The sequence below is a fragment of the Malus sylvestris genome, chromosome 2 (assembly GCF_916048215.2).
Source record: "Malus sylvestris chromosome 2, drMalSylv7.2, whole genome shotgun sequence".
Lineage (NCBI taxonomy): Eukaryota > Viridiplantae > Streptophyta > Magnoliopsida > Rosales > Rosaceae > Malus > Malus sylvestris.
Window position 1 is genome coordinate 13,531,982 of NC_062261.1, and position 26,728 is coordinate 13,558,709.

Consider the following 26,728-nt stretch of genomic DNA (forward strand, 5'->3'; position numbering starts at 1 on the left):
GAGCTATGAATTCAACCGTACGGATTATCACAGGGGTTCCGGTTAGCATGTTATATTTCTATAAAATTATTTTTACCTGAATTGCTTACTCTGTTATATCTTTGCATGGCATACATATGAATATGATTATGTGAAGCATGATTTGAATTGATATATTTACATATATATTTATGTGCGCCCAGTTATTATGTGAGAGTTGTATTGAGCATGATTATATTACACCCATTATTGTTGTACAGACCTTTTCATTTGGTTCCGACTCTTGTGCAGTATAGTGTCGTATAGGTCATTGTAGTGACTTCGGCTAGATTGATATTGAGCTATGAATTCAGCCGTACAGATTATCACAGGAGTTCCGGTTAGCATGTTATATTTCTATGAAATTATTTTTACCTGAATTGCTTACTCTGTTATATCTTGGCATGACATACATATGAATATGATTATGTGAAGCATGATTTGAATTGATATATTTACATATATATTTATGTATATGCTTTTATCTTGATTTTGGGAAAAATTATACATGTTTTACAGTGAGATGTTAGATATGTGATAAATGAAATGGTTTTGTAAAACCTTTGTTTTTGCCCACTCATGTTTTCTATTTTGCGCCCCTCCAGGTTTTAGATAAGCTTGTTGTTGCTGGGTTTGAGGACTTTGGCGGTTATGACATATCTAAATAATAATACGACATTCCTGGTACTGTATAACTAGTACTTGTCCTACTAGACTGCACCTAGACTTATTATGCTCTGATTAGGAGTATTTACTTTTGTAATTGACTCCTAACACTTCCTATTTTCTAGTGCACTCTAGTAGTTTCAGTTTTCAAATATTCGTATATTTCTTATCTAAATCGATTCCGCATTGTGCACATGGCTACGTCACCCTCACGTGACGGCCAACATGCCTTAATCTTGGTCGGGGTGTGTCATTTTAGCCATGTCACAAAAAACCGTCTTCAACCAACAGCCAAAGGGTCATAGGACCAAACATAATTTATTATTTAAATTTAAAAACTAACAACTTAAATTTAAAAACAACAACAACTTAAATTTAAAAACTACAACTTATATTTAAAAACTATAACTTAAATTTTAAAACGACAAATTAAATTTTAAAACTACAAATTAAATTTAAAAACAACATTAACTTAAATTTAAAAACTACGACAACTTAAATTTAATATCCATAATCAACATTATCTTCATCATCTGCCATTGTAGGAGTATAGTTAGATGTAAACAACTGCAGCCGAGTCATAATTTCTTTTTTTTTTTCTATTAAAATAGGCCTTACTCATTGGAGTGTAATTCGAAGTGTTCCTTTCCATATTCTTATCATCCATCTCTTCTTGTATTTGTTTGGCCCGTTCTTCATGCCTACTCTTCCTTCTTCCGCCTCAAAGGCATTTTACTCCACCATTAATCGCGATAAGGCCGCCACTTCATGTTGAGCGGCGTAATCATCATTTGCCTTGCCCTTTTCCTTCAACCTTCGTGCCTTGTTTCATCCCATTGTCCTAGGTATGGAACCTTCACCTAAAGGCTGAAGACGGATTTTCTACCCTTGTTTGTTGAATGTAAGGCAATCCATCTTCATCCATATCTACAACTGAGGATGTAGTTCCGAACACCGGCATAAGAGCTCTATGTTGAGGTGGATCTTCAAATAACACCCACCCTTTACAAATTTCCCAATAACTGTGAAACTGAAAAGGTTTCGAGCTGCTTTCCATATACAATTCCTCCGCTTGGCATACCTAGAAAATATAATTACAAAAATTAAAGGAAATTAATTTATGAAATTAAATGTAATTAAATATTTAAAATATATTGTGAAAACACTTACTTCATCATAGTAATTAGTGCCGCTTTCATGTCTACTTGTTGTTGTTAACAATGCTTGATGCCATTTGTTCAAACTTGGCAGAAGATGTTTCTTCCATCTTGAAAAACAACTCTTATGGTTTCGGATATTCAATGGAGTGGTGCCTTCATAGAACTCTAAGTATTTTTTGGACACACGAGTCCAAACACCATCATTTGTTTGACAATTCCCCCTCACACTATCTTCCGACACCCATCTATAAGCCTTGGAAAGAGCTTCATCGTCTTTTCGAGTTCAAACCCTACCTTTCATTGCAGATGAGGCCATTTGAAAATTATTGAAAAAAATGAAGGATAGATTTTTGAAAGAGAAAAGAAAATATAAGAATTGAAATGGTGTATGAATGGTGAAAATTTTGTGAGGAATGGTGAATGAATGGTTTAGGTATTTATAGGAAAAAAAATTAGAATCTTTAAGAATTAAAAAAAAATGCCCAAAAATTTGAATGCAACGGTAGCTGGCATTAATATATTCCTGTCGGTTATATTCGACAGAATTTTTGGAATTTCTAGCCAACCTCGGCCTAGCTAGCTGTCTACATGCGGCTAGCCCTTTGGCCCTTTCAGATTATGTGGGGCCCACGAGTCATTTGGCCTAGCCCTCAGTTGGAGACAGTTTTCGGGCTATTTTCGACCATCTGAACCCTTTGGTTGGAGATGGCCTAAGCACTAGACCCTAACCTGCCGTCCGACTAGCACTTAGCGTTTTTTAGAATCTTGCTAAATAATATCGTCCTACATCACTTAATACTTGGACAATGGGATGCCAATAATTGTTTGATCCTATTTGCATGTTTTATGTTCATATTGAAAGAGCTAATTGACTATTTTTGCTATATATCAATAAAGAGTTAGTTGAGAAGATATTGTCAATATGAGAAGTGTCATTAAGTGAGGAAATACATTATCGAGACCTTCACAATGCAGAATTTGCATGGTTCAATACGAGGGAGAGTATCATTAAGTGAAGGTTGGACAGATTTCTATTCACTTTACATGGTCCAAGAAAGCAGAAAGGATTATGCGAGAAAAATTAAACAACAAAGAAAATGAAGTTGAACTAATCATAATAGTTTTATTGGTTAGAGTTTTGTTTTACATTGGAGGGTGAGAGTGGTTTTAAGAGTTAAAGAAGATAAATAATCTTGGGAGATACACAATAAAAGTGATTTGGGTTTTATTTTTTTAACCTTAAGAAGTCGAAATTGTCATTTCATATTAGAGTATATAAGTCATTTAATATTAAATTTTAACATGAGGTGTATCTAACATTATGTGCGGTGCTAATAAAAAGAGCCAATATGAGAACAAAAAATCAAAACCAAAGTCATTTGTCCTAACCATTTTATTATAATAAAACAAAGAATTTTGTTTAATTAAATAATTTTCCTCTAAGTCAATTTTTATTAGTTTCTCCCACAACCTTAACAAAAGTTCTTGAAGGGTTTATCCATAAGATAATGGTTCTTGGATTGGAAGAAGTTCAAGCATAAGATAATTTATCATATAACAAATGCAGAATGTTTGAACATTTTACTATGCTATGGAGTATCCTATACAACAAAAATTTGTGGCCATTAGGTCTTAGTCATTGGATTTCTAAATGGCCAAAAAATCTCTATACAGTGTATAGGATGAGCCTGGTATTAATCCCGCGTTTTATACATTACAACATCAATTAGGACATTATCATGTAGCTCAAATTGTTTCTCTAATTGGGACGAGGGAAGTATTGTCCTTCCAAAAATGTCATAATCCACCCCTTACGGATGGAAAATAAATAAATAAATGGATGAGTGCAAAATTGTTTTTGAAGAGCCAATAACAATTATTAAAAATAAATATACGTTTATATATTAAATGACAACATATGAAAACTAATTCCTAAAAGTTGTTATATATTGTCAACTCATATATTATCACTCATGTGCCATTTTTTCAAAACCTATGGACAAAACTGATGGCTCTTGTGATAACAATTTTCGTTTTAACTTCCTCGTTTCTTTAAAAAGTGCAAACAAAAATTGAAAATTAAAACCGAAATGGTTATCAAAGTCATTTTCCTTAAAAAGCATAGTTTAGCCCAATAAAAGCCCATTACTGTTCATATGATATTGTTTCCATTTTGGGCTTAGCCCAATTATAAATTTTAGTTGGCGGGCAACGACGCATTAGATTCCGTGTTTTCTTCCCCGGGAATTAGATTCTTCGTCGATTTGGATCCTGTAAATTAACATTCAATGCAATGCGCACTCTAAATCCTTTCACTCTCACACAACCCCCTTGCGCGCCTCATGGAGCTCGCAGCTCAGCGTTGACTCGGTACGGCGGCGGCGGCGGCGGCGGCGGCAGTTCCCGATTCATCCATGGCAGAGGCCGATTCCAGGTCCGATCTCCCTCCCATTCTCCTTGCACCTCTATCCTCCGTTTCCCTCCAGTCGTATACTTCGTCAATTAGGGTTTTGTATATCAAGCCTTCGATGCTGGAAAAGTAAGAAATTGAAAAGTGATAGCTCTGGATTCAGTTTTATTTATTTTTAATCTTGTGGATTTGATGTAGCTGTGTGACTTCGGATTACGCGGAGATCATCGTAGTTCGTCATGGCGAAACGGCCTGGAACGCTGAGCATAGAATCCAGGTTCTCTTTTTCTCTTAAACTGCGTCGTTTTGTTAGTTGTTTGATGGGTCGAGGTGCATGATTTAGGTTAGCTCGTAGGCTCATAGCACAATCTAAAATGTGATGTTCATAATTCTAAATTCCGCAGCTTCTTTACTTTGCGAATCTGCGATAATATTGAACTTGTTAAGCAAATAGTCATTAAGAGAATAAAAATGGTATGCAAGACTACAGGTGACGCAGTGTGTAGATATTCTATCAGAAATTGTTATGGGATTATGATGTTGTTTTTTATCCCCAACGGAAATTTTCTGCTAGTACGTGGCTTTGTCATTGGCATTGGCGGTTAATGAACATTTTCCTCTGAACTTTGACCCGTATTTGTGTTTAGTTCTCCTAAATTTCGAAATGGGTCACTTTACCCCCCTGAACTTCAGTTAAATGGTTTCAAGCGTCCCTTGGCATGACATCCGTTATCTTTCCTGTAAAAAAAGGCTATGCATCACACGCGCCACCCGTTCTTAGAGGCGCTTCTGTCACTGCAAAGGAACCGCACGAGAAAAGAGAATGAGGTGCTTTAGACGGCTGCCTGTAGAACACACTACATTTCTCATTTTCATTTTAAGTAAGAGAAACAAAATCAAGTGTGTATCGATTGGTGCAATGCCAAGTTTGGCATTGGTTTCCATGGCAGCTTCCAAGCTTGGGTTGCTATTGTAACTAAAAGAAATCCTATAGAAAGAGTGGCTGGCCATCCTAAGAACCTCATTATTATTTTTTTCTTGTGGTTCCTGTGGACAAAAGAAATACCCCATGAACAAGGCCAGGTGCCTAGTACGTTTTCATTTCTAATGGGAAAAATAACAAAAATTATGCCAAGAATCATTTGACAACATTAAACGAATTCAGGGCTAATGTGAACTGAATTGGACGAGCAAAGTGAGACATGAGTAAATTTCCTGGATCAGTAGTGCAATTTACTCTTCTTATCTATAAACTAAATTCATGTTGTGCAGGGGCATTTGGATGTTGAATTAAATGATGCTGGGAGGCAGCAAGCAGCGGCAGTAAGTTACAAACTATATATGTACACTCTATTTTAGGAATACATATGACAGTTTTAAACTTATGCTTTGCTTGTTAATCTTTGACAAAGTTTTTGTTTACACCCTGAAGGTGGGTAATAGATTATCAAAGGATACCAAAATCTCCCTTGTATATTCTTCTGATCTGAGTCGAGCTTATGAGACTGCACAGATAATTGCAGCCAGGTGTGGTGGGCTAAAGGTAGGTAATCTTTTTGTACCTCCCTGTTGCATCTACCAAAGCAGATTCCATAAAGTAGCGGGTTTCATTGCAGTAACAAATAATGTAATATAGAGCGCCAAGTGTTTTCTTGATGCTCTAACTAGAAAAACAGACAGACATGAAATTGGAAGCTGCATGATATAAATTTACTGTGGTTTGGCAATAAATAAAGTAAAATTATGGAGTCAAAATCTTGGTAATCACCTCATCTAAATACATGTCACCGAAAATTGGAATTGGATAAATCAATTTTTTAATATGAAGCCAAATGCATAATTTGGTCAAGAGAATGTTTTTATTTGTTATATCACATGTAAAGACTGTTGGGTTAAATTTCAGGTTGAAACAGATCCTGATTTACGCGAAAGGCATTTAGGTGATCTTCAAGGACTTGTACACCGTGAACTTGCCAAAGTTAAACCTCAGGCTTACCAGGCCTTTGTATCTCGTGAGACATTTCAAGAAATCCCAGTAAGCAATCTTCTTGTACTTTGGGCCCAAGCTTAAAACAGTTGGTACTTCTTTGAATTCTGTAAGTAAAATAGTACTCCAATGAGAAATTTTACGGAATAGGTCTGTGTGCCTTAATTTGGCTCAATTAGGCCTTATAATTGTCAGCTTGGCTTGTAGCCTAGCTCATCCTATGTAGGTATAAACAGGGTACCTCCTGCCCACCACAACTAGTCTATTGCAGCTGGAGGTCTAGATTTGGACTGTCTTTCTGAAATCTTGGTACTACCTGTCTTTGCATCCAATAGAGGTTGATGTTCCAGTCTCTGGTTTGGCTTGGAGAAGAGAGAGGACTCATAACATCTAAGATTGTTTTATTAGTATTGTTCTTTCTTGCCTAATCATGCAATAGATGTCTAGTTGATGACCGTTATCTATGGACTCTGCTGTTTTTTCGTAGTAATGGGTAGCGTCACATGGCATGTTATATCATGGTTGAAAGAGTGAAAATTCTACCAATAAGTAATTATGATAATGGGTACCCTAAATCATTCTTCTCAGGGGCATTAATTTTCTTTGGACATCACAATACATATTTATGTTTATTCCACTATGGCTATTCTACACGTGCAGGGTGGTGGAGAAAGTCTTGATCAACTTCATCAACGCTGCACGTCTTCATTGCAGCGAATTGGCAGTAAACACAAGGGTATGGTATCACGGGGGAAGGTGTCATTTGTATCTTTACTGCTATGGAAGCTGTAAAATCTTTAATCAAGTTTAAGTTAGTTCGTGAACAGAATGTTCCAATATGCTTTTCATTTTAAGATCACATGAGTCCTTGAGCAAAACTAATAAGTTCCTTGTTGAATGTAGCTCAGGTCATAGAATGGAATCACTATTTTGAGTTCAATTTCGACTGTTGATACTGTTTTTGTATAAACTATTCTAATGCTGTCGAGACCCTTTTTGCCTCTCAAATCTAACTAAGCTGCAATAACAATTGCCAATTTTAGATCACAAATTACAACTTGAATGCTTATATCCTGGTTTGTTTCAATTGCAGGAGAGCGAGTAGTTGCAGTCGCTCATGGGGGGGTCATCAGAACACTCCTCAAGAAGGGTTACCCAAATGGCAAGTCTGTAGGCAAAGTAGGCAATACATCGATCCACATATTTCGCTTGTACGATGACGGAAAATGGACCGTGAAATCCTCAGGTGATGTTAGTCATCTCAACCAAACAGATTATCTGGAATCAGCTTTCGGTGGGGATGAAAATTCTGGTTAGTTCGTGTTTGGGGTGCTCTCGCAGTTTATAGTAATCAATTGAATGCTGGAACTACCTGCACTATTCAGTACTAATTTCATTTAGCTGATGCTGAATTATTGCAATAAGGCGGCCTAGATTAATGCCGGCCATATGTTTTTACAATCGAACAATAACAATATGTTGTATTGATCGATATGATTCTTGGCTATGTTGCACATTGCTTGCATCTGCATTTAAGTTGCCCACTTTCACAAATCACAAGCCGAATGCAAGTTGTAGAATCCTCACCGGACGTACCACATCCACATGCAACCCTAAAAAACACAAGTTGGACAATGCTGACCCAGCGACCCAGCACCTACCACCGAGCACCACCTTTCTTGGATTGGAGGAAGTCCAAGCATAAGATATGACTCTGAGATTGTACTTCATATAATCTATGAAGTACCAAAAATTTAACGGTTGAAAGATCCGGAGTATTGAATACTTTGGAGTACCATTGAAAATTGTTTCTCTAATTGGAATGGAGTTGTTCTGAGATGAAAAATTCCTTAGGATGCTTATGTTTATTAGAATGGAAGCGGTTGTAGGCTGTAGCTCTCATTATGGTTTGTTTTCGGCTTTCGGCTTTTGGCTTTTGGCTTTTGGCTTTTGGTTTTTCGTCATTTATTGCTGGGTTTATGGAATTGTGAAGTTGGTGCAAGGTGGTTGTCAAGTAGATCATTTACAACGTTTTCTGACCGACCGTTTAGAACAGTCATGCAAGCCTCCATGTCCATCGAAATATTGAGGACCCGGGTAAAGGTTGCTGGGTACAACTTAAAATGGGCAGTGGACCTGAAGTTACCATCAAACCTTCGGAATCTGCAAAACATATGATTATAGGTTGTTGGGTCTACAGTTTAGTAGTATTCCTCTTTACTTGTAAATGAGATGTTTTAGATTCAATTCTTATCAAATGCGAATTTGAACCACATTATTGCTAGCCCATTGTGAGGCTAAATCCCTCACCTCCCCTTTAGTGTAAATAATATTGTTTGTTAAAAAAAAAAAAAAAGGCAATGGACCTAAAAATAAAAAGCTAAGTGGTTATCAAATGAGTCCTAAGGTGTCCAATTTGTTGTTCCCTATCATAAAATTTGATATTTACACAAGAGATGTTGTACAAGCGATATTCTACATATGTCAACTATAAACAAGAGATGTTAATTGGCAATAGAAAGTATATGTTCAATATTAAGTAAAGGCTTTTTAGTCAAAATGGTTCTTGAAATTTACATAACTCATCATTTTGGTCCATGAGATTTGAAATCAATAAAAGTGGTCCCTGAGTTTGTCCATTCTCAATCATTTTAATCCTTCAATGAAAAATTATATTGAATAGGGACTAAAATAACAAAAATACCCTCAATTTAATAAACAATGGGCCAAATGATTTGATAAAAAGTGAGGGTATTTTTGTCATTTTAACCTTATTTAATGGAGATTTTTTATGGAATGATCAAAATGATTGATGGTGGACAAACTCAGGTACTACTTCTATTGATTTCAAATCTCAATGACTAAAGTGATGAGTTATGCAAATCTCATAAGTCATTTTGGTTAAAAAGTCTTATGCAAAACTATAACTTTCAAACGTGAGATTTATATTTTTTACAAATAGATTCCAAAAACACCATGATTTTGACCGTAAACATAATCTCGCTAAACAAATAAAAGCAAAAGAACATCAGAATATAAAAGCATCATCATAGAACAAATTGACCTTGTAAAAAGATTGATGGATAATGATTCAATAGCAATGATATATGCTATTCACTTTTTCTATGTTTTCTCATATAATTTCGTAAGCATGCGCGTCATGGGTTGCGTGGGGGTTGCTCATCATGTACGTAATTACAAAATACTCAGGAAGTTATCCAAACGTGGACAACTCTTTGAATTTTGTCCACTAGATCCTCTTCGTAGGGATTTTAGGATCCTCAAATTATGTTCGTTCATTATACATCGTATAGTCAGAAATTATTTTAAGTACTTTTATTTAAAATTAAATATGAATAGCATATTACATGAATTAAAAATATTCATTAAAAATTCGACTCAACTTTTTATAAAAACAATTTTCAAAAGTAATCTACATGCTACTTTTAAAAATTGTTGTGGAAAAATCATTGCTTTAAAAATGAGCAGGATATTTTATTTTACTATTTTTTTTAGAGAATTTTAACGAAAAGCCCGCGGTACTGTTTACTTTAACGAAAAACCACATTTTTACACTAAAAAGTCAAACCTTGTACTATTCATTTTACCCTTTATTTTATCCTTATCGTTAAAACTCAAAGTTTTCAAGTCCTTTTTTTTTTTTTTTATAGCTTAACGTTAAAGGTTTTTCTCGTACACCCATCTGTTTATTTCTGTTATCTCTTTCACTTTCCGCTGAGATATCGATCGTTTTTTACTTCTGCATAACCTCTAAGATGCCTTTCTGACTAGACCAAAAAAATGATGGAACTATTTTATAATGCCAACATCTTTGATTCTATGAATGATGATACATTCTCATGGTCAACCCTAAAATAATTTTCATGCATCATGTACTCAGGTTTTTTTTTTTTCTTTCTATTTTATTTATTTTTCCTTATTTTATTTATTTTCGTTCAACGAGTGCGGCACCGCCCACCACCACATCCACATGCTGAACTTAAACCAGCAAAATTGATATTATTATCGGCAGCCTAAAACATGGTACATTGTATGCTGTATGTACATGCCCTTGTAGAAGTCAATGCATGCATGAGCTAGCCACCCCCCTTCATTTGGTGCCAATCCAATGAGAGGCGTTGAGGTTGCACAAGTGCTTCGTAAAGTCCTACTCATATTTCTACACATTTAGATGCTCTTATTGCGGGAGAAATAAGGAAAATTTGAGAAAGGGAGGTGGTGGGATGAATATACGAGAGTTTTTAGTTTCATTCGAAGTTCTGTGTTTGACTTGTTCTGTTGCAATGTTAATTCGATCAACAAATAAAAGATGTTATCATTGTATGTGATCGACTCCAAAATTATTGAATAATTGCTACCTGCTAAAGTACTATGCCTTGGAAAGATGCTAAAACACCAATCTCATGAATCAATTGAAGCACTCCGGTCAAAACACATAGATCAACCCCACACAAGTGAGACTGTGGGAGTCACGACATATGACAACCATCTATATTTAGGATTGGTAAATGGATTGTATTTGTTATGTTTTTGTCGTTTTTATGTCATGTGCGTTATCTTAACGGGTTATATTGTGTTAATCATGTTATCTTAACGAGTTCTTAACAGTTGACCTAAGTTGCCTGATTTGTTAAGGGGTCATGTTCTTTTGTGTCAGGTTAACAGGCATGCAAGAAATCATCATCAATATTGTCTAGATTTTTTTTTTTTTGAAATTGAAATATTGTCTAGATTTGGCAAACAATATTTTATCAAGTTCTTAATAGGTGACCTAATAACGACCCGACACGTTAACGGGTTATTTGATAATGACCCAATACATTAGGTCATCTCTAACCGAAGGGTCCAGAGGGCCGAAAATAGCCCTAAAACCGTCTCCAACCGAGGGCTAGGCCAGAGGGCTCTGGAATCTATGAGGGCCCCACGGGATCAGAGAGGGCTGGAGGGCTGGCTGCTTTCGGCCAGCCAGCCAGCCCCGGGCTGGCTATTTTTTTTTTTTAATGTTTTCCTATTGCTGTCGGTTATAACCGACAGCATTAAAGAAGAATTTTTTAATACTGTCAGTTATAACCGACAGTAATAGTTATTCAAAAGCAAAATTTTTATTTTTAATTACTATTAGTGTCGGTTATAACCGACACTAATAGTTTGAATTTTTTTTAATATAACGGCTAGTAGCCATTGTATTAACTTTTTTTTTTTTTATGAATTTAAACTTCTTTTTTTCCCTTTTTTTTTCCTTTTCATATGAATCAAATTTTGTTTCATATTTTTTTTCAATTCTATTTTACAAAATTTGTTTCATATTTTTTTTTTAAATTCCATTTTTTTCCTATAACTTTTATTTCACAAAATTTGTTTCAATTTTTTTTTAAATTTTATTTTTTTCCTATAACTTCTATTTTACAAAATTTGATTCATATTTTTTTTCATATAACTTTTATTTTACAAAATTTGTTTCATATTTTTTTCATATAACTTCTATTTTACAAAATTTGTTTCATATTTTTTTAAATTCCATTTTTTTCCTATAACTTCTATTTCACAAAATTTGTTTCATATTTTTTTTCAATTCTATTTTTTTCCTATAACTTCCTAGGCCATTTATACAACATTAAATTAAATTAAGTAACATGAAACAACATTAAACAATATGAAACAACATTAAATAACATTAACCAACATACAAATTATACAACATAAAAAAACATTTAACAACATGAAACTTAAACAACATTTTTAAAAACATTTAACAACATACAAATTATGTTTGGCCCTATGGCCCTTTGGCCCTCGGTTGGAGACGGTTTTTGTGACAGGGCTAAAACGAGCCCTCTGGCCCTTTGGCCCTCGATTGGAGACGGAGGCCAATATGGCCCTGTACTGTTCATTAAAATATTAATATCTTGGGGAATCTTGGAGGGCCAGAGGGCTAAAACCAGCCCTCTGGCCAGCCCTCGGTTAGAGATGGCCTTAATAGTTGACTTGAAACCTGTTATTTTCGTATCGTTTTGTGTCGGATTAACGAGCTGTGTAAAAAATTGTCATGCCTGCATCTATTAAATATTATACGTATGACTAATGGGAGATCTTTCTCTAAGCTGAAGACCGATGACAACCAGGCAAGTGTCAACGGCACACAAACCTCATGAATCTCTTGGCCAAGTCTAAAAAATCTCCAACCCTAATTTTATAGAAGGGCAGTCACTCTTACCTTCTTTTAAGCAATTAACCATTCGCTACTCTGAATATTGTTAATGTCTACATGACATCTTAATCACCGTTTGCTAAGCGTCAGAGGTTCTTCGGCCAATAATATATCGGTAAAGATAGGAAAATTAAAATTTTAAACTAAATTTGCAAACTAAATGACGTGTCATCAATAGGTAATAAGCACGTTAATCGATACTTGATTAATAATTCAACCATCAACTATCACATCATTTAATTAACACAATTTAGTTTAAAATTTTGATCGGCATAGCATTACTTTATTTTTTTTCCCTACCTAGCATCTCCACATGCACCTGCTGAATACATTGAAGTCAACCTCATCCATTATTCATTGGTCAAAGCTTCGTGCATCAACAAAAGAAGCGAATCGTGGTAAGCAAATATATGTAAATTTGGACAAAGGTTAAACTGATATCGATGTATCAAATATTTGGATGATGTTTATATACAATGTTCTAAGTGGGTGGCTGAATCATGAGACCATGGTGTTTGGTGCGCAACAAGATGATGGATAATGAATGATGTCAGATTTTGGAATTAAGTTTGGCATTGTAAGTGGGGGGCAATTGGCCCCTATGTGTTTTACAAATTTATTTTCTTATGAATATTAAATTTGGCAAATGGTTTGTAGTTTAGTTGGTTAAGAGCACTCGTCTTTGCATTCAAAGTTCGGTGTTCGAATCTCCCTCCCTATAATTTACATAAATTTAGTGTAGAATATTTCATCTTTCATTGAAAGTGATCATATATAACATTGCTACCGATTTCATGTGAATTGGAAAACCCAAACCTAAATTTGACATCATGGTTTGAGATCAAAACACTAAAAGCACATTTTATTCATTGTCGCTCTTGATATTAAATTTAATAGTAAGTGATCACGCATTTCATGGTAAACTGGTAATTAGGTGCACATTTAGGATCAATTTATGAAGTCATTTTGTAAATTCATGCATCATCTAATAAAAATTAGGACTAACATAAAAAATAAAAAATAAAAAAAAAATTTAGGACTATCACGCATGCACCCTAGCTTGTTATACCATTTACAAATAAAGGTGATACAAATTTGAAACCAAAAAGACAATGAAATATGACCATCCTATTCCAATTCATTTTTCCCTTATTAGTAAACAAGGGAGTTGGTGATGAACAATCCATATACCTAAGTTTGTGCAGCTAGTCAAACATTTGAATCCTAACAATAATTTGTCAACCTAAATTACTTTGTTATATTCGTTGTTATTAGATACCTACCACAATTTTTGGTTGAGAAATGGTAAAGATAATCACTTGAAAGTGGGATTCTCCATAGATTCTCTGTCACCTAATGTTTTTGGCACAATATTTTATAGGCCTAATTAGGTTATAAGTCCCCGTGGTGATAGGATAGTCGGAAGCGCCCATATGATACAAACAAATTAGGATTTAAGCTCTTGTGATGAAGTCTGTTAAGATTTAGACCCAAAATTAAAAATTTCATCAACTCTCCGTTAATTATTAACATCGAAGCGCCCATACATAGGAGGCTAAAACAACACTCTTTGTAAATTGTTAGCACGTGAGGTTAATTTTATATTTTTAACCTCACATGTGAGTTTCATGTGCTAACAATTAACGGAGACTTGACAAATTTTTCAATTTCGGGTTTAAATCCTAACAGACTTCACTACAGGGACTTAAATCCTAATTTTTTACAAGGACTATTTTCCGACTACCATATCACCACAGAGACTATAATCCAATAAAGTCATGTTTTATAATGTTAGCACGATAATTAATGTTAAACTATAAGGTGTCAGAAAGTTAGTTAAGAGTTACATTTTAAAAGTCTCCTTAACATTTCTCTTTTTAGTAAGTCTACAATGTCCTTACGAGACTACATTTTATGAAAGTTGTCATAAATGCCAAAACTTTTAATTCTTCTAACAACATGACACGACATGATAAGAGCAGATTAATACACCAACTAGCCTTTTAAATTAGTTGTATTTCAGGTTGAGGATGTTTCTCGTTATTTGATTAATGAAATACCAAAATTTTTTACAAGAAAAACATTAACGTATAAAATAATAAAAATTATTGTAAAACCGTTCGATTGTAAACATGCACAACACATGTAGATAAATATGTTGTGTAATATCTTCATACATATCATTGGATAACCTTTAATCCGAGAACCATTGAGGGGTTAGTTGATAGATAATCGTTAATTAGAATTACATATTTAGACATAATTATATACTAATGATTCGAATTGACAATCACTATTTGTTCCTTTTTTTCTATATATAAAATACAATTTTTTATACCAAAAAAACATTAACTTTTGTACAAAATTAATAAAAGTTTTGGTAAAAACGTTTTCTATTGTAAACCAAAACGTTTTCTATTGTAAACATACACAACACCTGTAGATGATGCTTTATCGCAATGACGAAAAGAAATATTGCATATACACTCTGGTGCAGGTTCAATCTTTATTGGTTTCCTCCCCCTTAACATTTAACAGTTTAATCCACTAACGCTATTATTTATTAAAAAATGCATAACACATGGACTATTTCTAATTTCCTAAACTATCATGTATCGTATTTTTCTTGTACGCTTTGGTTGAAAGTCTGTTTTCCTTAAAAACATTAAATAAAATTCAGTGCGTATTTGCTTACTCTTTTCTTTTGAGAGGAAAATAAAATAAAATTAAAAAAAAAACCAAACTATGGTTCACAAATGGGGAGTGAATATTTGACCAATACAAAAAGGTATCTTGTCCAAGAAGAAAGGCAGCCAGAAACGACGCAGTTTTGACTTTTGTGGGCGTTTCTATTTCCGGATCCTTTTTTCTGGGATCCTATGGATTTCGTGATCATGACTGTTTATCGTATATCATGCAATCAGTTTTCGTTAGGTATTGTTTATATTTAATTTTAAAATTTTAAAATTTTAAAATAATTTTTGATTGTACGATGATGAACGATCACGATCACGAGATCTCTAGAATCCTTAGGAAAAGGATTTGGCGAAAGGATCCTGCCAGATCATTTTTCTAAGGATCCCAAGGATCTTGTAATCAAATTTATTTATCGTATATCCTATAGTTAATTTTTAAAATAATTTCTAATTGTACGATATATATGAATGGACATTATTACAAAATTCTCATAATCCTTAGACCTAGTTTGGGAGTGAGGTGCTTAAAAAAAAAACACCTATGAAAAAAAGCTGTGAGGGTTTTAGGTGTTTGGTAAACTGAAAAAAAAGGGCTTATTTTGGAAGCTGCTGTGAGAATAAGCTGAAATAAAAGGAAAAAGCTGAAGCTGCTATTTGTAGCTTTGGAAAACTGGCTTTTTTTCAAAGCACACGGAGCTACAGTGCTCCTTTAATGAAAAGACCCACTATCAGACTACTTTTTTTTCCAAAAGCTTTTTTACAAAAAAGTTTACCAAACGCTCTGCTGATTTATTTTACAGCCGCTTATTCTCACAGCACAGCCGCTTATTCTCACAGCAGTTTTTTTTCAAAGCACAGCAATACCAAACCAGCCCTCAGTAAAAGGATCCGCTTTTTCCTCTATTTCGGACCGCGAAAAAGCGCCCACCGGATCAAAACGTCCATTTCATCCTTGTCTTTTGCAAGCGAAAATCGAGAAACTTCGCACTCATTTCTATCGTAACACCCTAAATAAACGGCACCGCAAAATCCTAATTAATTAAACTAATCAAATATTTAATTACAAATCCTAACAAACCTCCCGGCGCACGCCACGTGGTACGTCCATACGTACAGGCTGGACCACACTACCTGCTTTCTGATCCAACAGAAGCTAACAAAAAGTTAATACGAACTCGAAGCTTACTTAATCAGTAATCAAAATTAAATTAAATTAATTAGTTTTAGTTGCTCAATAAATAATTAAAAAAAGCTAACGCGTCGTCGTTTTCCTTTTTATCGCTTTGTCTCTGGATTTCTACCCACCCTCTCTTCTTCTTCCCAATTGCCGGAGACAAATCCCAACTCCCGGAAATTCAAATTTAAAAATCCGAAAGAAGAAAACGATTTTTTTTTTGGCTTTTAAAATCTTGAGAGTTTTGGAAAGTGTCTGGGGTTTTGAAAATTTTGATCCGGGAATCCGATACCCAAACGCGATGCTCTGACCTCCGGAATCGGGAGTTGAAATCCCCCGACCCGGTCTGTTTGGGGAGGAATCGCCGATTACCAAATGGGTCTCTGCACCTCCAAACCCTCCCCAAACTCTCGTACTTACTCGCCGCAATCCGGTTCCCCAATAACCAAGGAGAGCTCCGTTCCGCTGCCGAACGCCGCCGGAAATGGGGAAGACCCTAGAGGTGAGAAGGCTGAGGAGGAGAACGTCAAGAAGTCTCCGTTTTTCCCGTTCTATAGCCCCAGCCCGGCGCACTACTTCTTCTCCAAGAAGTCTCCGGCGAGATCTCCGGCGAATGTGAGCTCGAACTCGACGCCGAAGCGGTTCTTCAAGCGGCCGTTCCCGCCGCCGTCCCCGGCGAAGCATATAAGGGCGGTTTTGGCGAGGAGGCACGGGTCTGTGAAGCCGAACCAGGCTGCGATACCGGAGGGCGGCGAGGTGGAGGGCCCCACTGGCTTGGATAAGAGCTTCGGGTTTTCCAAGCATATTGGGAACAAGTATGAGATGGGAGAAGAGGTTGGGCGTGGGCATTTTGGGTACACTTGCAAAGCTACGTTCAAGAAGGGTGAGCTCAAGGGCCAGCAGGCCGCCGTCAAAGTCATCCCCAAAGCCAAGGTTTGCAATTTCTTAGTTTGAATGGATTGACTGACCAATTTAGCTGGAATTTTAGTGGGTTGTATGGGTTTTGATGATGAGTGACCTCTGTGATTGATATGAGTCCTTCATGCTTTTCGAGTTTTCGATTACATCGTTTGAATTGGATCTGCAAAGGAAAGAAAAAAGCGATTCGGATGCGTAATTTTATACTCTCTATACAATAGAGATGCATATTGATTTGCAAGAATAGTTTTTGGTGGATGAGTAGGTTGAAATTTAGTCCTGATAATGTTGTCCACGGTCTGACTATGAATTGGTGAAATGATTTAGTTTGTCTCTAGATTTACTAGTTTTACCTTCATCGGGAAGCAACTTCTGTTGTTTTGGCAGTTGGTTTTGTTCTAGTACCTTTCTATACTTTGTTTTCTGGATTTGTATATTTGGATTGTATTACTCGTCGTATTTTCTGATTCTGTTTTATGCTTTTGTTGGTAGATGACTACTGCCATTGCAATTGAGGATGTGAGAAGGGAAGTGAAGATATTGAGAGCTTTAAGTGGACATGACAATCTAGTGAAATTTTATGATGCGTATGAAGACCAGGAAAAGGTCTACATTGTAATGGAGTAAGTCCTGATCGCTGCATGTTCTTCTGTTTACTTAACCTTCTTTCTTACGGATTCTGTTGTTCAATTGTCTGTGCTTTCCAGATTATGTGAAGGAGGGGAGCTCTTGGATAGGATACTTGCCAGGTACTTCTTTTGGTGCCTGTTAGAGTTCAGGGCGAGTATCTTGAATGTGTTATGTTTTCGTTGTTCTTGATGAACTGGGAAGTGGTTTGATAGCAACTTGTATATTCCTATTCCTTTTGCAGGGGCGGGAAATACACAGAAGATGATGCAAGGACTGTTATGACACAGATATTAAATGTGGTTGCGTTTTGCCACCTCCAAGGCGTGGTGCATCGGGATCTTAAACCTGAGGTAGGATATATGTTTTCGTCTGGATTGAATTAAACTTGATGCGATACACTAAAAGTCACTAATATGTGGTAGATGTTTACATTTTTTAAAAGGGAGAATATATCATTGCATGCAATTGCCTCCCTTTTGTTTCTTTTATCTCCTTTGTTGTCTAGTAAGAAGAATAACTGCATTTTCTTCTCTTCCAGCCTTTGGGTGCTGTAGCTTTGCTTTCTTTTCATTTTTGTATACTTATCTAAGCACTTAATTTCTGGATCAGAATTTTCTGTTTACGTCAAAGGATGAAGATTCACAGTTGAAGGCTATAGACTTTGGATTGTCAGATTTTGTCAAACCAGGTTGGTTGACAGTTCTTCAGTACATAGTCTGTACTATAATACTTGCTTTTGTAATAGTTCTAAAACTTTGGCCAATAGTTTCATATGGTTGAATTGTCCTTGCAGATGAGAGGCTTAATGATATTGTTGGTAGTGCGTACTATGTAGCCCCCGAAGTTCTACATAGGTCTTATGCTACAGAGGCCGATGTCTGGAGTGTAGGCGTGATTGCATACATTCTTTTGTGTGGCAGCCGTCCATTTTGGGCTCGAACTGAGTCTGGCATTTTTCGGGTTGTGCTAAAAGCTGATCCAAGTTTTGACGAACCACCTTGGCCATCTCTGTCCACAGAAGCAAGAGATTTTGTCAAGCGACTATTGAATAAAGACCCACGGAAAAGAATGACTGCTGCTCAAGCCCTCTGTGAGTGCCTTATTCACTCTAAAAATTGTGAGGTCATGGTTCTATTATCAAATTTCCACTCACTACTTTCTATTGCAGGTCATCCATGGCTTAAAAATTCTAATGATATTAAAGTGCCTCTGGATATATTAATTTTCAAACTCATGAAGGTCTATATGCGTTCATCACCTCTCCGAAAAGCTGCTTTAAGGGTGTGTATATGATCCATTTTCAGTTGAAACTATATACTTATATGTTTGTGGTGACTAGTAGAGGGTATTATTCCTTCAAATTCTGTCTTGCCGCCCTTTTCTGTGCATCAGTTTGCTTGTTTGTTTTGTGTTTAGTAATTTCTAGTAGCTTATTTGGTTCTCTCAACATTGGCATTTTGGCAGGCTCTTTCCAAGACATTGACTGTGGACGAGCTTTCTTATTTGAAGGAGCAGTTTGCGTTGTTGGAACCTAACAAAAATGGCACAATAAGCTTAGAAAATATTAAAACGGTGTGTTTCCTTCAAAATTTATTTACCTTTTAAACTCGATCTACGGTTAGCCATGTTTCTGAACTTTTTAATGTTATCAGGCGTTGATGAAAAATGCAACTGATGCAATGAAGGAGGCGCGAATTGCTGATTTTCTAGCATCGGTATGTGCCTTGACTCTTGCAATGGGTGTGGAAGGTTATTTTATTTGGTATGTTATTAATTCTTATTAGAACGTTATTTTTCATCCCTTTGGCAGCTTAATGCATTGCAATACAGAAGGATGGATTTTGAGGAATTTTGTACAGCTGCACTGAGTGTGCACCAACTTGAGGCTGTTGATCAATGGGAGCAACATGCTCGTTATGCCTATGAAATTTTTGAGAAGGATGGCAACAGGGCTATTATGATTGAGGAACTGGCTTCGGTACGTGTGGATGCATGATAATTATGCCTTCCTTTCATCTTTAGTTGACTGATTGCTCCTACCATCCAATTGCTTTCTGTATCCACTAATTCACTTCTCCCCTTCCTCGTAGTAGTTATGCACTTGGAAAGAGCATTAAATTCTTCGTAGTAGTATAAAATTTTCTGTCCACTGATATGCGGCATTATGTGAACGTATTCCAGGAACTTGGCCTCAGCCCTTCCGTCCCAGTTCATGCCGTTCTTCATGATTGGATTAGGCACACTGATGGAAAGCTAAGTTTCCTTGGATTTGTCAAATTGTTGCATGGAGTATCTAGCCGGGCTGTGCCAAAAGCTCAATAAAAGTTTTGATAAGATCCACGGAGTGTAGATTTGCCCATGTGGTCCTGACTCGTGACCGATAAAACCGTGGTCTTGGAAGTGATTAAGTTTCCTGAATGCAAATACTCTATATTTTCACAGCAGCTGCAATTTATAACCGAGCGAATCATCATTTGATGAAGCTTCGGCATTGTGTGTACACTTGGGACCGGAGAGATATGACCCCTCTGCATGCGCGAGATGAAGCTATCAGTCGTGTTTTTTCCACTGTAAATTTGTAGTATTAGTTTAGTGCGTTTAGTTGCAGATTAGAGTAGTTCTCTACTTGTTTCTAAACGATCACACTTCCATGTTTCTGACATTAGAGGGGTGGGACATGCCCACAATTGGGTTGTACCATCCCTCCTATCGTAATACTACTATTTGATCAGCATCATATCTTTGTGTAACTTGCCTATTTCTTTCTCCTAGCCAAAATTTGACACAACGGCTCGTTTGAAACTGCTTCTTCAAAAAAGTATTTATGTTTGAAATGACAAAAGCACTTTTAGTAAAAGTGTTTTTATTAGAAGCAGATTGAAAATTTTAATAAGCATTCAAGTGCTTCCCATATAGCATTTGAAGTGCTTCCTTCAAAAAGCACTTTCTAATTTTTTTTTTTTTTGTCAAACATGATTAGAAGAGTTTGGTGATTTGGAAGCGTTTTAAATCATTCTAATAGCACTTTCAAACAAGACTAACATCAATAAGATGGACTAAGTGGTGACAATCAGCTATGCATGTGCGGGTGATGGTCAATTTCTAATGTGTTGTAGTGCAAGATTCATGTTGCATGCATCAACGGCTGTTAACCAATTATATAGATAGTTATACTTAGCATTTCTCTAATATAAACATACTCGATTATGATTTAGCTCTGGATCACCAAAGTTCCAACCATAAACAACTCGAAGAAGGCACAGAGAGCTTCCACTTTTCAACTTTCTTTTTTTTTTTTTTTTTTTTGGTGAAACCCACTTTTAACTTTCTTAAAAGAACAAAAAGAAAAAGAAATATTTGACTAGAAAAGTGCTTGTGCTTAAGGAGCTTCCCGCTAAAATTCAGAGTATTGGGCTGCAAGGCCCACAACCCGTTGAGCGGCTTAAGTTAAAAGTAACGGTATTTGTGGTTACTGTAGCAAGGCGCTTCCTATGGGCCCCCAGCAGTTATTATTAAATTTCCCATTTTATCCCTCCCTAAAAATAAAGATAAATAAATAAATAAATTGGTATCTGAATTTCTGAAACGGTGTTTGAAATATTTGTTAGTTTTTGAGTTGAATGGAAATGGCAGGGAGGGAAGGTAAGCGCGCTTTTATTTGTATCTCTTCGTCTTCCGAAGAAGAAGACGACGACGGAAAGGAAGACGGCGACTTTGGAGAAGAAGAAGATGACGACGATGAAGGCGGTGACGGTGACGACGGCGATTATGATGATGAGGACGACGATGAAGACGGTGACGGTGATGACGGCGATTATGATGATGAGGACGACGACGACGACGACGACGACGGCGATGAGAAAATTGAGGAGGGCGATGACGAGGCTCTCTGCAACAGCGTAATCCGCTCTCTCCAAGGTTCGTTTTTCGTTGAGAAATTTTTCGAATTTTCTATTTCCACAAGCGTTTCTCTGTCTCGATGCTTTTTTTCAGCTGCCGATGTTCGAAATGTTTGATTTTGATTTCATAAATTGAGTATCTGAGTTTAGTTTGTTTGATTGAATGTTGATTAAGAACCCTAAACCCTGATTAACGCATTGCGTGTGATAAATTTGGTTTGAATTATTGTGTTTGGCAGAAGGGATTGATTTGGTTTCTTTAAATCTCAAAGAGTGCAAGGCGTATTTGCGGAGGCACGGCCTCAGAATCTCCGGAACCAAAGCGGTTTGTATTCAGAGAATTGAAGAGCATTGGAGGTGAGTTCTTTCGAGTTTCGAGTCATTATTCAACTCTTTGTTACTTTCATGGCATGTTTGCTAATCTGTAATCGGAAGTTATTTTGCTAAACGATCGGGAATTGGAGTAGGAATGGTACTGATTCCATATTGATTTTGTTATTGAATGATTGCTTCTTATCATTTTAGGTTGAAGGATGGAAATGGGGAAGCACTGTATCCGAGATCATCCTTCGTAATTAATTGTACAGGTTAATATGTTTCTTTACTTTCGTAATTTGTATCATTAGTCCTCCATCTATGCACCATTTTTTGCTGAAATTTTGCAGTTCATTGCAGGTGATGTCTGTAAGGGAGATGTTGTGCTCTTCACCCAGAAAGTTTATGAGAAGTATCCACTTATTCCGGTTCTTTTAATCTCATAGTTTTGTCATGTGATGCTCGTTCTTCAATTATTTTGGTAGTGTAATTCAAGCATTTGATTTCAAACAGGTTTGACAAAGTGACAAGGCATGGAAGGGTTCTAGGGAAGAGAACTGTTGCTGGCAGGGTTGTTAAAGAAAGCTATGGTGCAGCCAAACAGCAACATACTTTTACGGTGAGGCTTGAGGCTGAAGGTTGTCTTCTGGCTGTAAATTTAAGTTTATTTTGGGTATACATGTTGGAAGTTGGCAATATTCTAGGTTCATATATAAAAGTTAAGAGAGTAGGGTCAATAAGAAATGAAGATTTGCGTTTAAGTAACCTGTTGTTTTGTATCGTAGACTCGTAGTGTACTGTGTAGTTGTTTGTGACTCTTTTAACCAACCACTGTTCCTGATGTGCAAGGTTGAAGTGATATGGAGCAGGGGAATAAAGAAGCTGTGTCCACTATTTCCTTTGCTTGTGAAGGGTCGTAATCTCTACAAATTGAGAACATTTAGACAGGTAGCTGTGAATATTGTGTCTTTTATTTATTCTTTTAGCATTAAAGTATTAAGGTATTGGTTGCTTGCATGTTTTCTTGACCACCGTTTAGCGTTGGAGTAATGAAGCTGAAAGATCAAAAGTGCTTGCTGAGAAGCACCGACGAGGTGAAGCAGCAAGGCATGTTAGAGCGATTAAAAAATCAAGGAAATGGACTGAAAATGGAGGTATTAGGAAGAAAATGAGGAAGTTTACTTGCATGTTACTTCTTTTACATCATCAATCTTTCTCCTGCTCCAGCTGTGAACGATTGTTTATGTATTTCTTTGTTTTAGATGGGGGTTTTTATGTCATGATTATGTCTTATATGATCAGGTGGGAAGCGTCGGAAACAATCGCATTCTACCAGACCAAATCAAATTAGAAAGAATAATGAATCAGAAAAGGGGAAGCATTTTGATAGACTCCAAAGACGGACATCCCGTGGATCTACAAAGCATAATAGTTTCTCTCAACATCAAGCAGCCCTACCATCAAAACAGATGAGGAGTAAAGCCTCTCAACCTTTTAGGAGGCATCAGAAATCAGCACGCCCAAATATTGATAGAGTCCCCGCTCTTCATTCTCAGTCTGTCCCTCGCATTCCTCACCAATCTCAACTGGAATTTCAACACAGGAGTGCACCTTTCCAGTCTTTCGGTCATGTCATGGGCTCCACTTCAACCATGTTGAGATATCCTGTGACAACTAATTTTGATACATTTATTGTACCTGACTCACAATTTCATAGGCTCAATAACAGCAATTGTAGCCACCATGGTTACATAGATCCTGGACACAATATCCCGAATCGGAATCACTTATCTGGCGTGAATGTCGGCAGGCCATTTCAGCCGTATATTTCAGGAGCTGAGACATATGGGGAATGGAGGTACAGGGTTTGCTCTAGTCTACAATAGGATGTTATTACTGAAGCTCTGTATGCTGACTCCTTCTCCTCGGGTTACTACAGGACAGGGCACAGATGATTTATGCACCTATTACATTCTCAACTGTTGGAATTAGTTTCAACTCGCAGCGTTTCATTCGGTACCTCCTTTTCCTTTTGATGATGATCTGTTCATGATAACTCTGCAAGTTGAAACTACAATTGCATCCTTGTGTGGATACAATAATTATGTATCACTATTTTACATGTCGGGATTGTTTCCCAAGCTTCAACCTATAATTGTTTTCATATAAACAACTGTTAGACTGTTATTTCATTGATGTATGTTTCATGTGTGCCCTGAATGTATGTACCTACTACCTATCTGCGCTCATTTTTAACTTGAACCAAAAGTACTGCCTTCGCCACCACACTCAAACTCCAAAACCTTTCCTTGTTAACGTTTTAAGAAAAAAAGAAGAAAGGGTTCTCTTTTGTTCTCCTTTTCTTTTCAGTTCCGAATTATATCTTGTCAGTACAGGCCTCTTGTATTCCATACACTTGACTCAGATATTCCTCAGTTTTATGTTTCCTTCATGTTGCAGGTTCCTTAAAATCAACATTCTAATGTTTGTAGAGTGAACCATGGCATGATAAAATCTGGGATTGCTGTGTGAGCGTAAGGAGTTGAAGTTTACGAGTGTTTCCTTATACGTTGATTTAGCTTCGCGGTTGAACAAAATTTTTCTTCATTATAATTGTGCGAGTTACTATTGGTAGATTGAAAGTAGTAGTCTTTACAATTGTAGTTGCTAAGTTGCTATTTTGCCTGTTGCTAGAGAAGCATCAATAAAGCATTGTATTACACTGCCAGATTTTCATCTTTCACTGAATATGAAATAGCAGGCGACGACAGTGAGACGAGAGGAGGGTTTTGACTGTGAAGGCATGCCCGGTGCAACCATGAGATGAGGTGCACGAAACTAAAGATCACTAGAGTGGCGGTATGTGGACTTTACAAGGTGGCGACTGTATCAGTTTTCTTTCTTTTCTATGGCAATTGGTGATGGGTGTAAGTTGAGAATCGTAGCTTTGGTATAATTAAGCCTCGCATTCCTGGTGGCTCCAATATAAATGCCTGATGCTTTCCAAAGGTAGTTAGGTCTCTTTCAACAACACACCCCCCCACCCCCCACCCCCCACCCCCCAACCACTCTCCCAATGAGAACTTCATAAGGGGAGCTGCCGTATGTGGCAACCTCACATAGGGGCGGGACCTTTGAATGTTGACCGTGGGTATGGAATCCACATGCAGGTCTCGCCCCTTGTGAGAGTTGCGTCAGGGAATAAATTGTTTTGTAACCAATGCAACATCTTATTGGCATACTTGTTCAATAGATATTTGTTTTTTGTTCAAAAAGTGAAATTTTTGTCCAAATAATGTTTGTCATGTGATGAATTAATGACAATAAAGAATGGTTAAATTATATTTTACCCTTTCAGGTTTGGGGTCAATTGCAATCTCATACAACATTTTTAAAACATTTCAATTTTATACATTTATTTATCATTTTATTTCAATTTTATACATCCGTTAAAAAATTTGTTAAGTAAACCGTTAAGTGATGATATGACAAATATGAGATCCATATTTGTCCTGACGTGTTTGTTAAATTTGTGCCATGTGGAAAAAAAAAATATTTGCATTTAAAAAATAATAATTTAATCAGAATATTAAATACTAAAATAATAATTAATTAAAGAAAAGTTAAAAAAAAAAAAAAAAAAAAAAACCTAAAACCCATGTCTTCCCCAGCCCACTCCTCCCTCTTCACCTCCCCAACCCACCTCTCTCTCCTCCACTTTCTTCACCTCCCCTCCTTTCTTTTTCCCCAGAGACGCACTCATCCCTCTTCACCTCCCCAACCAACCTTCTCCTTCTCCTCCACTCTTTTCACCTCCCCTCCCATTACTCTCCCCAGATCAACCTGCACCCAACCCTAATCCCCAAAATTTTATTAGCCCCAATTTTGGGTATTGGATCGAGTTGTCGCGGAGGGACTCGATTTCAGGCGGCCAAAGTTTGGAATCGAAGGTCGGACATGAAATTTGATGGGGGTATTGAGCCAGGTGTCGAGGATCTCAATGATGGAGTCGGCGAGGACGTTGGAGTTGTTGATAGAGCAGGAGTTTTGGACGTCGGAAGGGGTGAGACAAGTGGCGGCGTACGAGCAGGTTACTGGAGGGAGAGATGTTGCAGCTGGAGGAGAGGAGGAGGTGATGGGCTTTGTCTTGCCTTCACCTTCGTCCCAGAAATGGGCTTTTTTAGGGTATATATATATATATATAACTTTTCTTTAATTAATTATTTTAGTATTTAATATTCTGATTAAATTATTATTTTTTAAATGCAAAGAAACTTTTTTTTGCCACGTGGCACAAATTTGGCAGCCACGACAACACAAATGTGGATCCCATATTTGTTTCGTCATCACTTTACAGATTTTCTAACGAATGTACGAAATTGAAATAAAATGATAAGGAAATGTATAAAATTGAAATGTTTTAATGTTTCTAACTTTAATTGCTCGTGGGTCCCCCTAAATGACGGCTATTCTAAGAATTATATGTTTTTGTTGATCTTACTATCTTCTAATAATATGAGTAACAACCCATGGATGAATTATGATAGTTAATGTATTGCATACTTCACATGCATCAGTAGTTACGAATCATGAATGTAAATGTATTGCAGGCGCTGAGTGCATTAG

At 36.6% G+C, this 26,728-nt stretch overlaps 3 protein-coding genes across 15 annotated transcripts; all 3 read left to right on the top strand.

Annotated features, from left to right (window-relative positions):
- Positions 1-3,469: 3,469 nt before the first annotated feature.
- On the top strand, positions 3,470-7,748 carry LOC126613419 (phosphoglycerate mutase-like protein 4). 3 transcript variants are annotated; one of them, XM_050281171.1, is made up of 8 exons: positions 3,470-3,606; positions 4,251-4,383; positions 4,453-4,531; positions 5,527-5,577; positions 5,687-5,797; positions 6,158-6,289; positions 6,902-6,977; positions 7,335-7,748. In XM_050281171.1, the coding sequence occupies exons 2-8, from the start codon at positions 4,259-4,261 to the stop codon at positions 7,556-7,558; spliced, it is 798 nt and encodes a 265-aa protein (XP_050137128.1). In that variant the 5' UTR covers positions 3,470-3,606; positions 4,251-4,258; the 3' UTR covers positions 7,559-7,748. The 3 variants fall into 3 exon arrangements, with proteins under 3 accessions (XP_050137128.1, XP_050137129.1, XP_050137127.1); XM_050281172.1 differs by having other exon boundaries at positions 4,251-4,278; XM_050281170.1 differs by lacking the exon at positions 3,470-3,606 and having other exon boundaries at positions 4,133-4,383.
- Positions 7,749-16,426: 8,678 nt separating this feature from the next.
- On the top strand, positions 16,427-20,625 carry LOC126605067 (CDPK-related kinase 5-like). The gene is made up of 11 exons (XM_050272418.1): positions 16,427-17,273; positions 17,751-17,881; positions 17,966-18,007; positions 18,130-18,238; positions 18,498-18,576; positions 18,682-18,978; positions 19,057-19,169; positions 19,353-19,460; positions 19,541-19,603; positions 19,699-19,866; positions 20,070-20,625. The coding sequence occupies exons 1-11, from the start codon at positions 16,716-16,718 to the stop codon at positions 20,208-20,210; spliced, it is 1,809 nt and encodes a 602-aa protein (XP_050128375.1). The 5' UTR covers positions 16,427-16,715; the 3' UTR covers positions 20,211-20,625.
- Positions 20,626-21,476: 851 nt separating this feature from the next.
- Positions 21,477-25,444, top strand: LOC126611861 (zinc finger CCCH domain-containing protein 62-like). 11 transcript variants are annotated; one of them, XR_007618938.1, is made up of 10 exons: positions 21,477-21,806; positions 22,027-22,144; positions 22,313-22,374; positions 22,463-22,514; positions 22,616-22,721; positions 22,952-23,050; positions 23,142-23,256; positions 23,405-23,960; positions 24,042-24,118; positions 24,861-25,444. XR_007618938.1 is itself a non-coding variant. In XM_050280197.1 (9 exons), exons 1-9 carry the CDS (start codon positions 21,509-21,511, stop codon positions 24,055-24,057), a joined length of 1,422 nt encoding a protein of 473 aa, XP_050136154.1. In that variant the 5' UTR covers positions 21,477-21,508; the 3' UTR covers positions 24,058-24,294. The 11 variants fall into 11 exon arrangements, 5 of the variants coding, with proteins under 5 accessions (XP_050136154.1, XP_050136162.1, XP_050136165.1 ...); XR_007618936.1 differs by having other exon boundaries at positions 24,864-25,444; XR_007618937.1 differs by lacking the exon at positions 24,861-25,444 and adding an exon at positions 24,563-24,830.
- Positions 25,445-26,728: the final 1,284 nt, after the last annotated feature.

Bases quoted from the DNA above. Each gene is read 5' to 3' on its own strand.
- LOC126611861 (XM_050280191.1), top strand. From the start codon at position 21,509: ATGGAAATGGCAGGGAGGGAAGGTAAGCGCGCTTTTATTTGTATCTCT. The intron at 22,145-22,312 runs GTGAGTTCTTTC...TTATCATTTTAG, and splicing joins AGAATTGAAGAGCATTGGAG to GTTGAAGGATGGAAATGGGG. The intron at 22,375-22,462 runs GTTAATATGTTT...AGTTCATTGCAG, and splicing joins CTTCGTAATTAATTGTACAG to GTGATGTCTGTAAGGGAGAT.
- LOC126613419 (XM_050281171.1), top strand. From the start codon at position 4,259: ATGGCAGAGGCCGATTCCAGGTCCGATCTCCCTCCCATTCTCCTTGCA. The intron at 4,532-5,526 runs GTTCTCTTTTTC...CATGTTGTGCAG, and splicing joins ACGCTGAGCATAGAATCCAG to GGGCATTTGGATGTTGAATT. The intron at 5,798-6,157 runs GTAGGTAATCTT...GTTAAATTTCAG, and splicing joins CCAGGTGTGGTGGGCTAAAG to GTTGAAACAGATCCTGATTT.
- LOC126605067 (XM_050272418.1), top strand. From the start codon at position 16,716: ATGGGTCTCTGCACCTCCAAACCCTCCCCAAACTCTCGTACTTACTCG. The intron at 17,882-17,965 runs GTAAGTCCTGAT...TGTGCTTTCCAG, and splicing joins AAGGTCTACATTGTAATGGA to ATTATGTGAAGGAGGGGAGC. The intron at 18,979-19,056 runs GTGAGTGCCTTA...TTTCTATTGCAG, and splicing joins GACTGCTGCTCAAGCCCTCT to GTCATCCATGGCTTAAAAAT.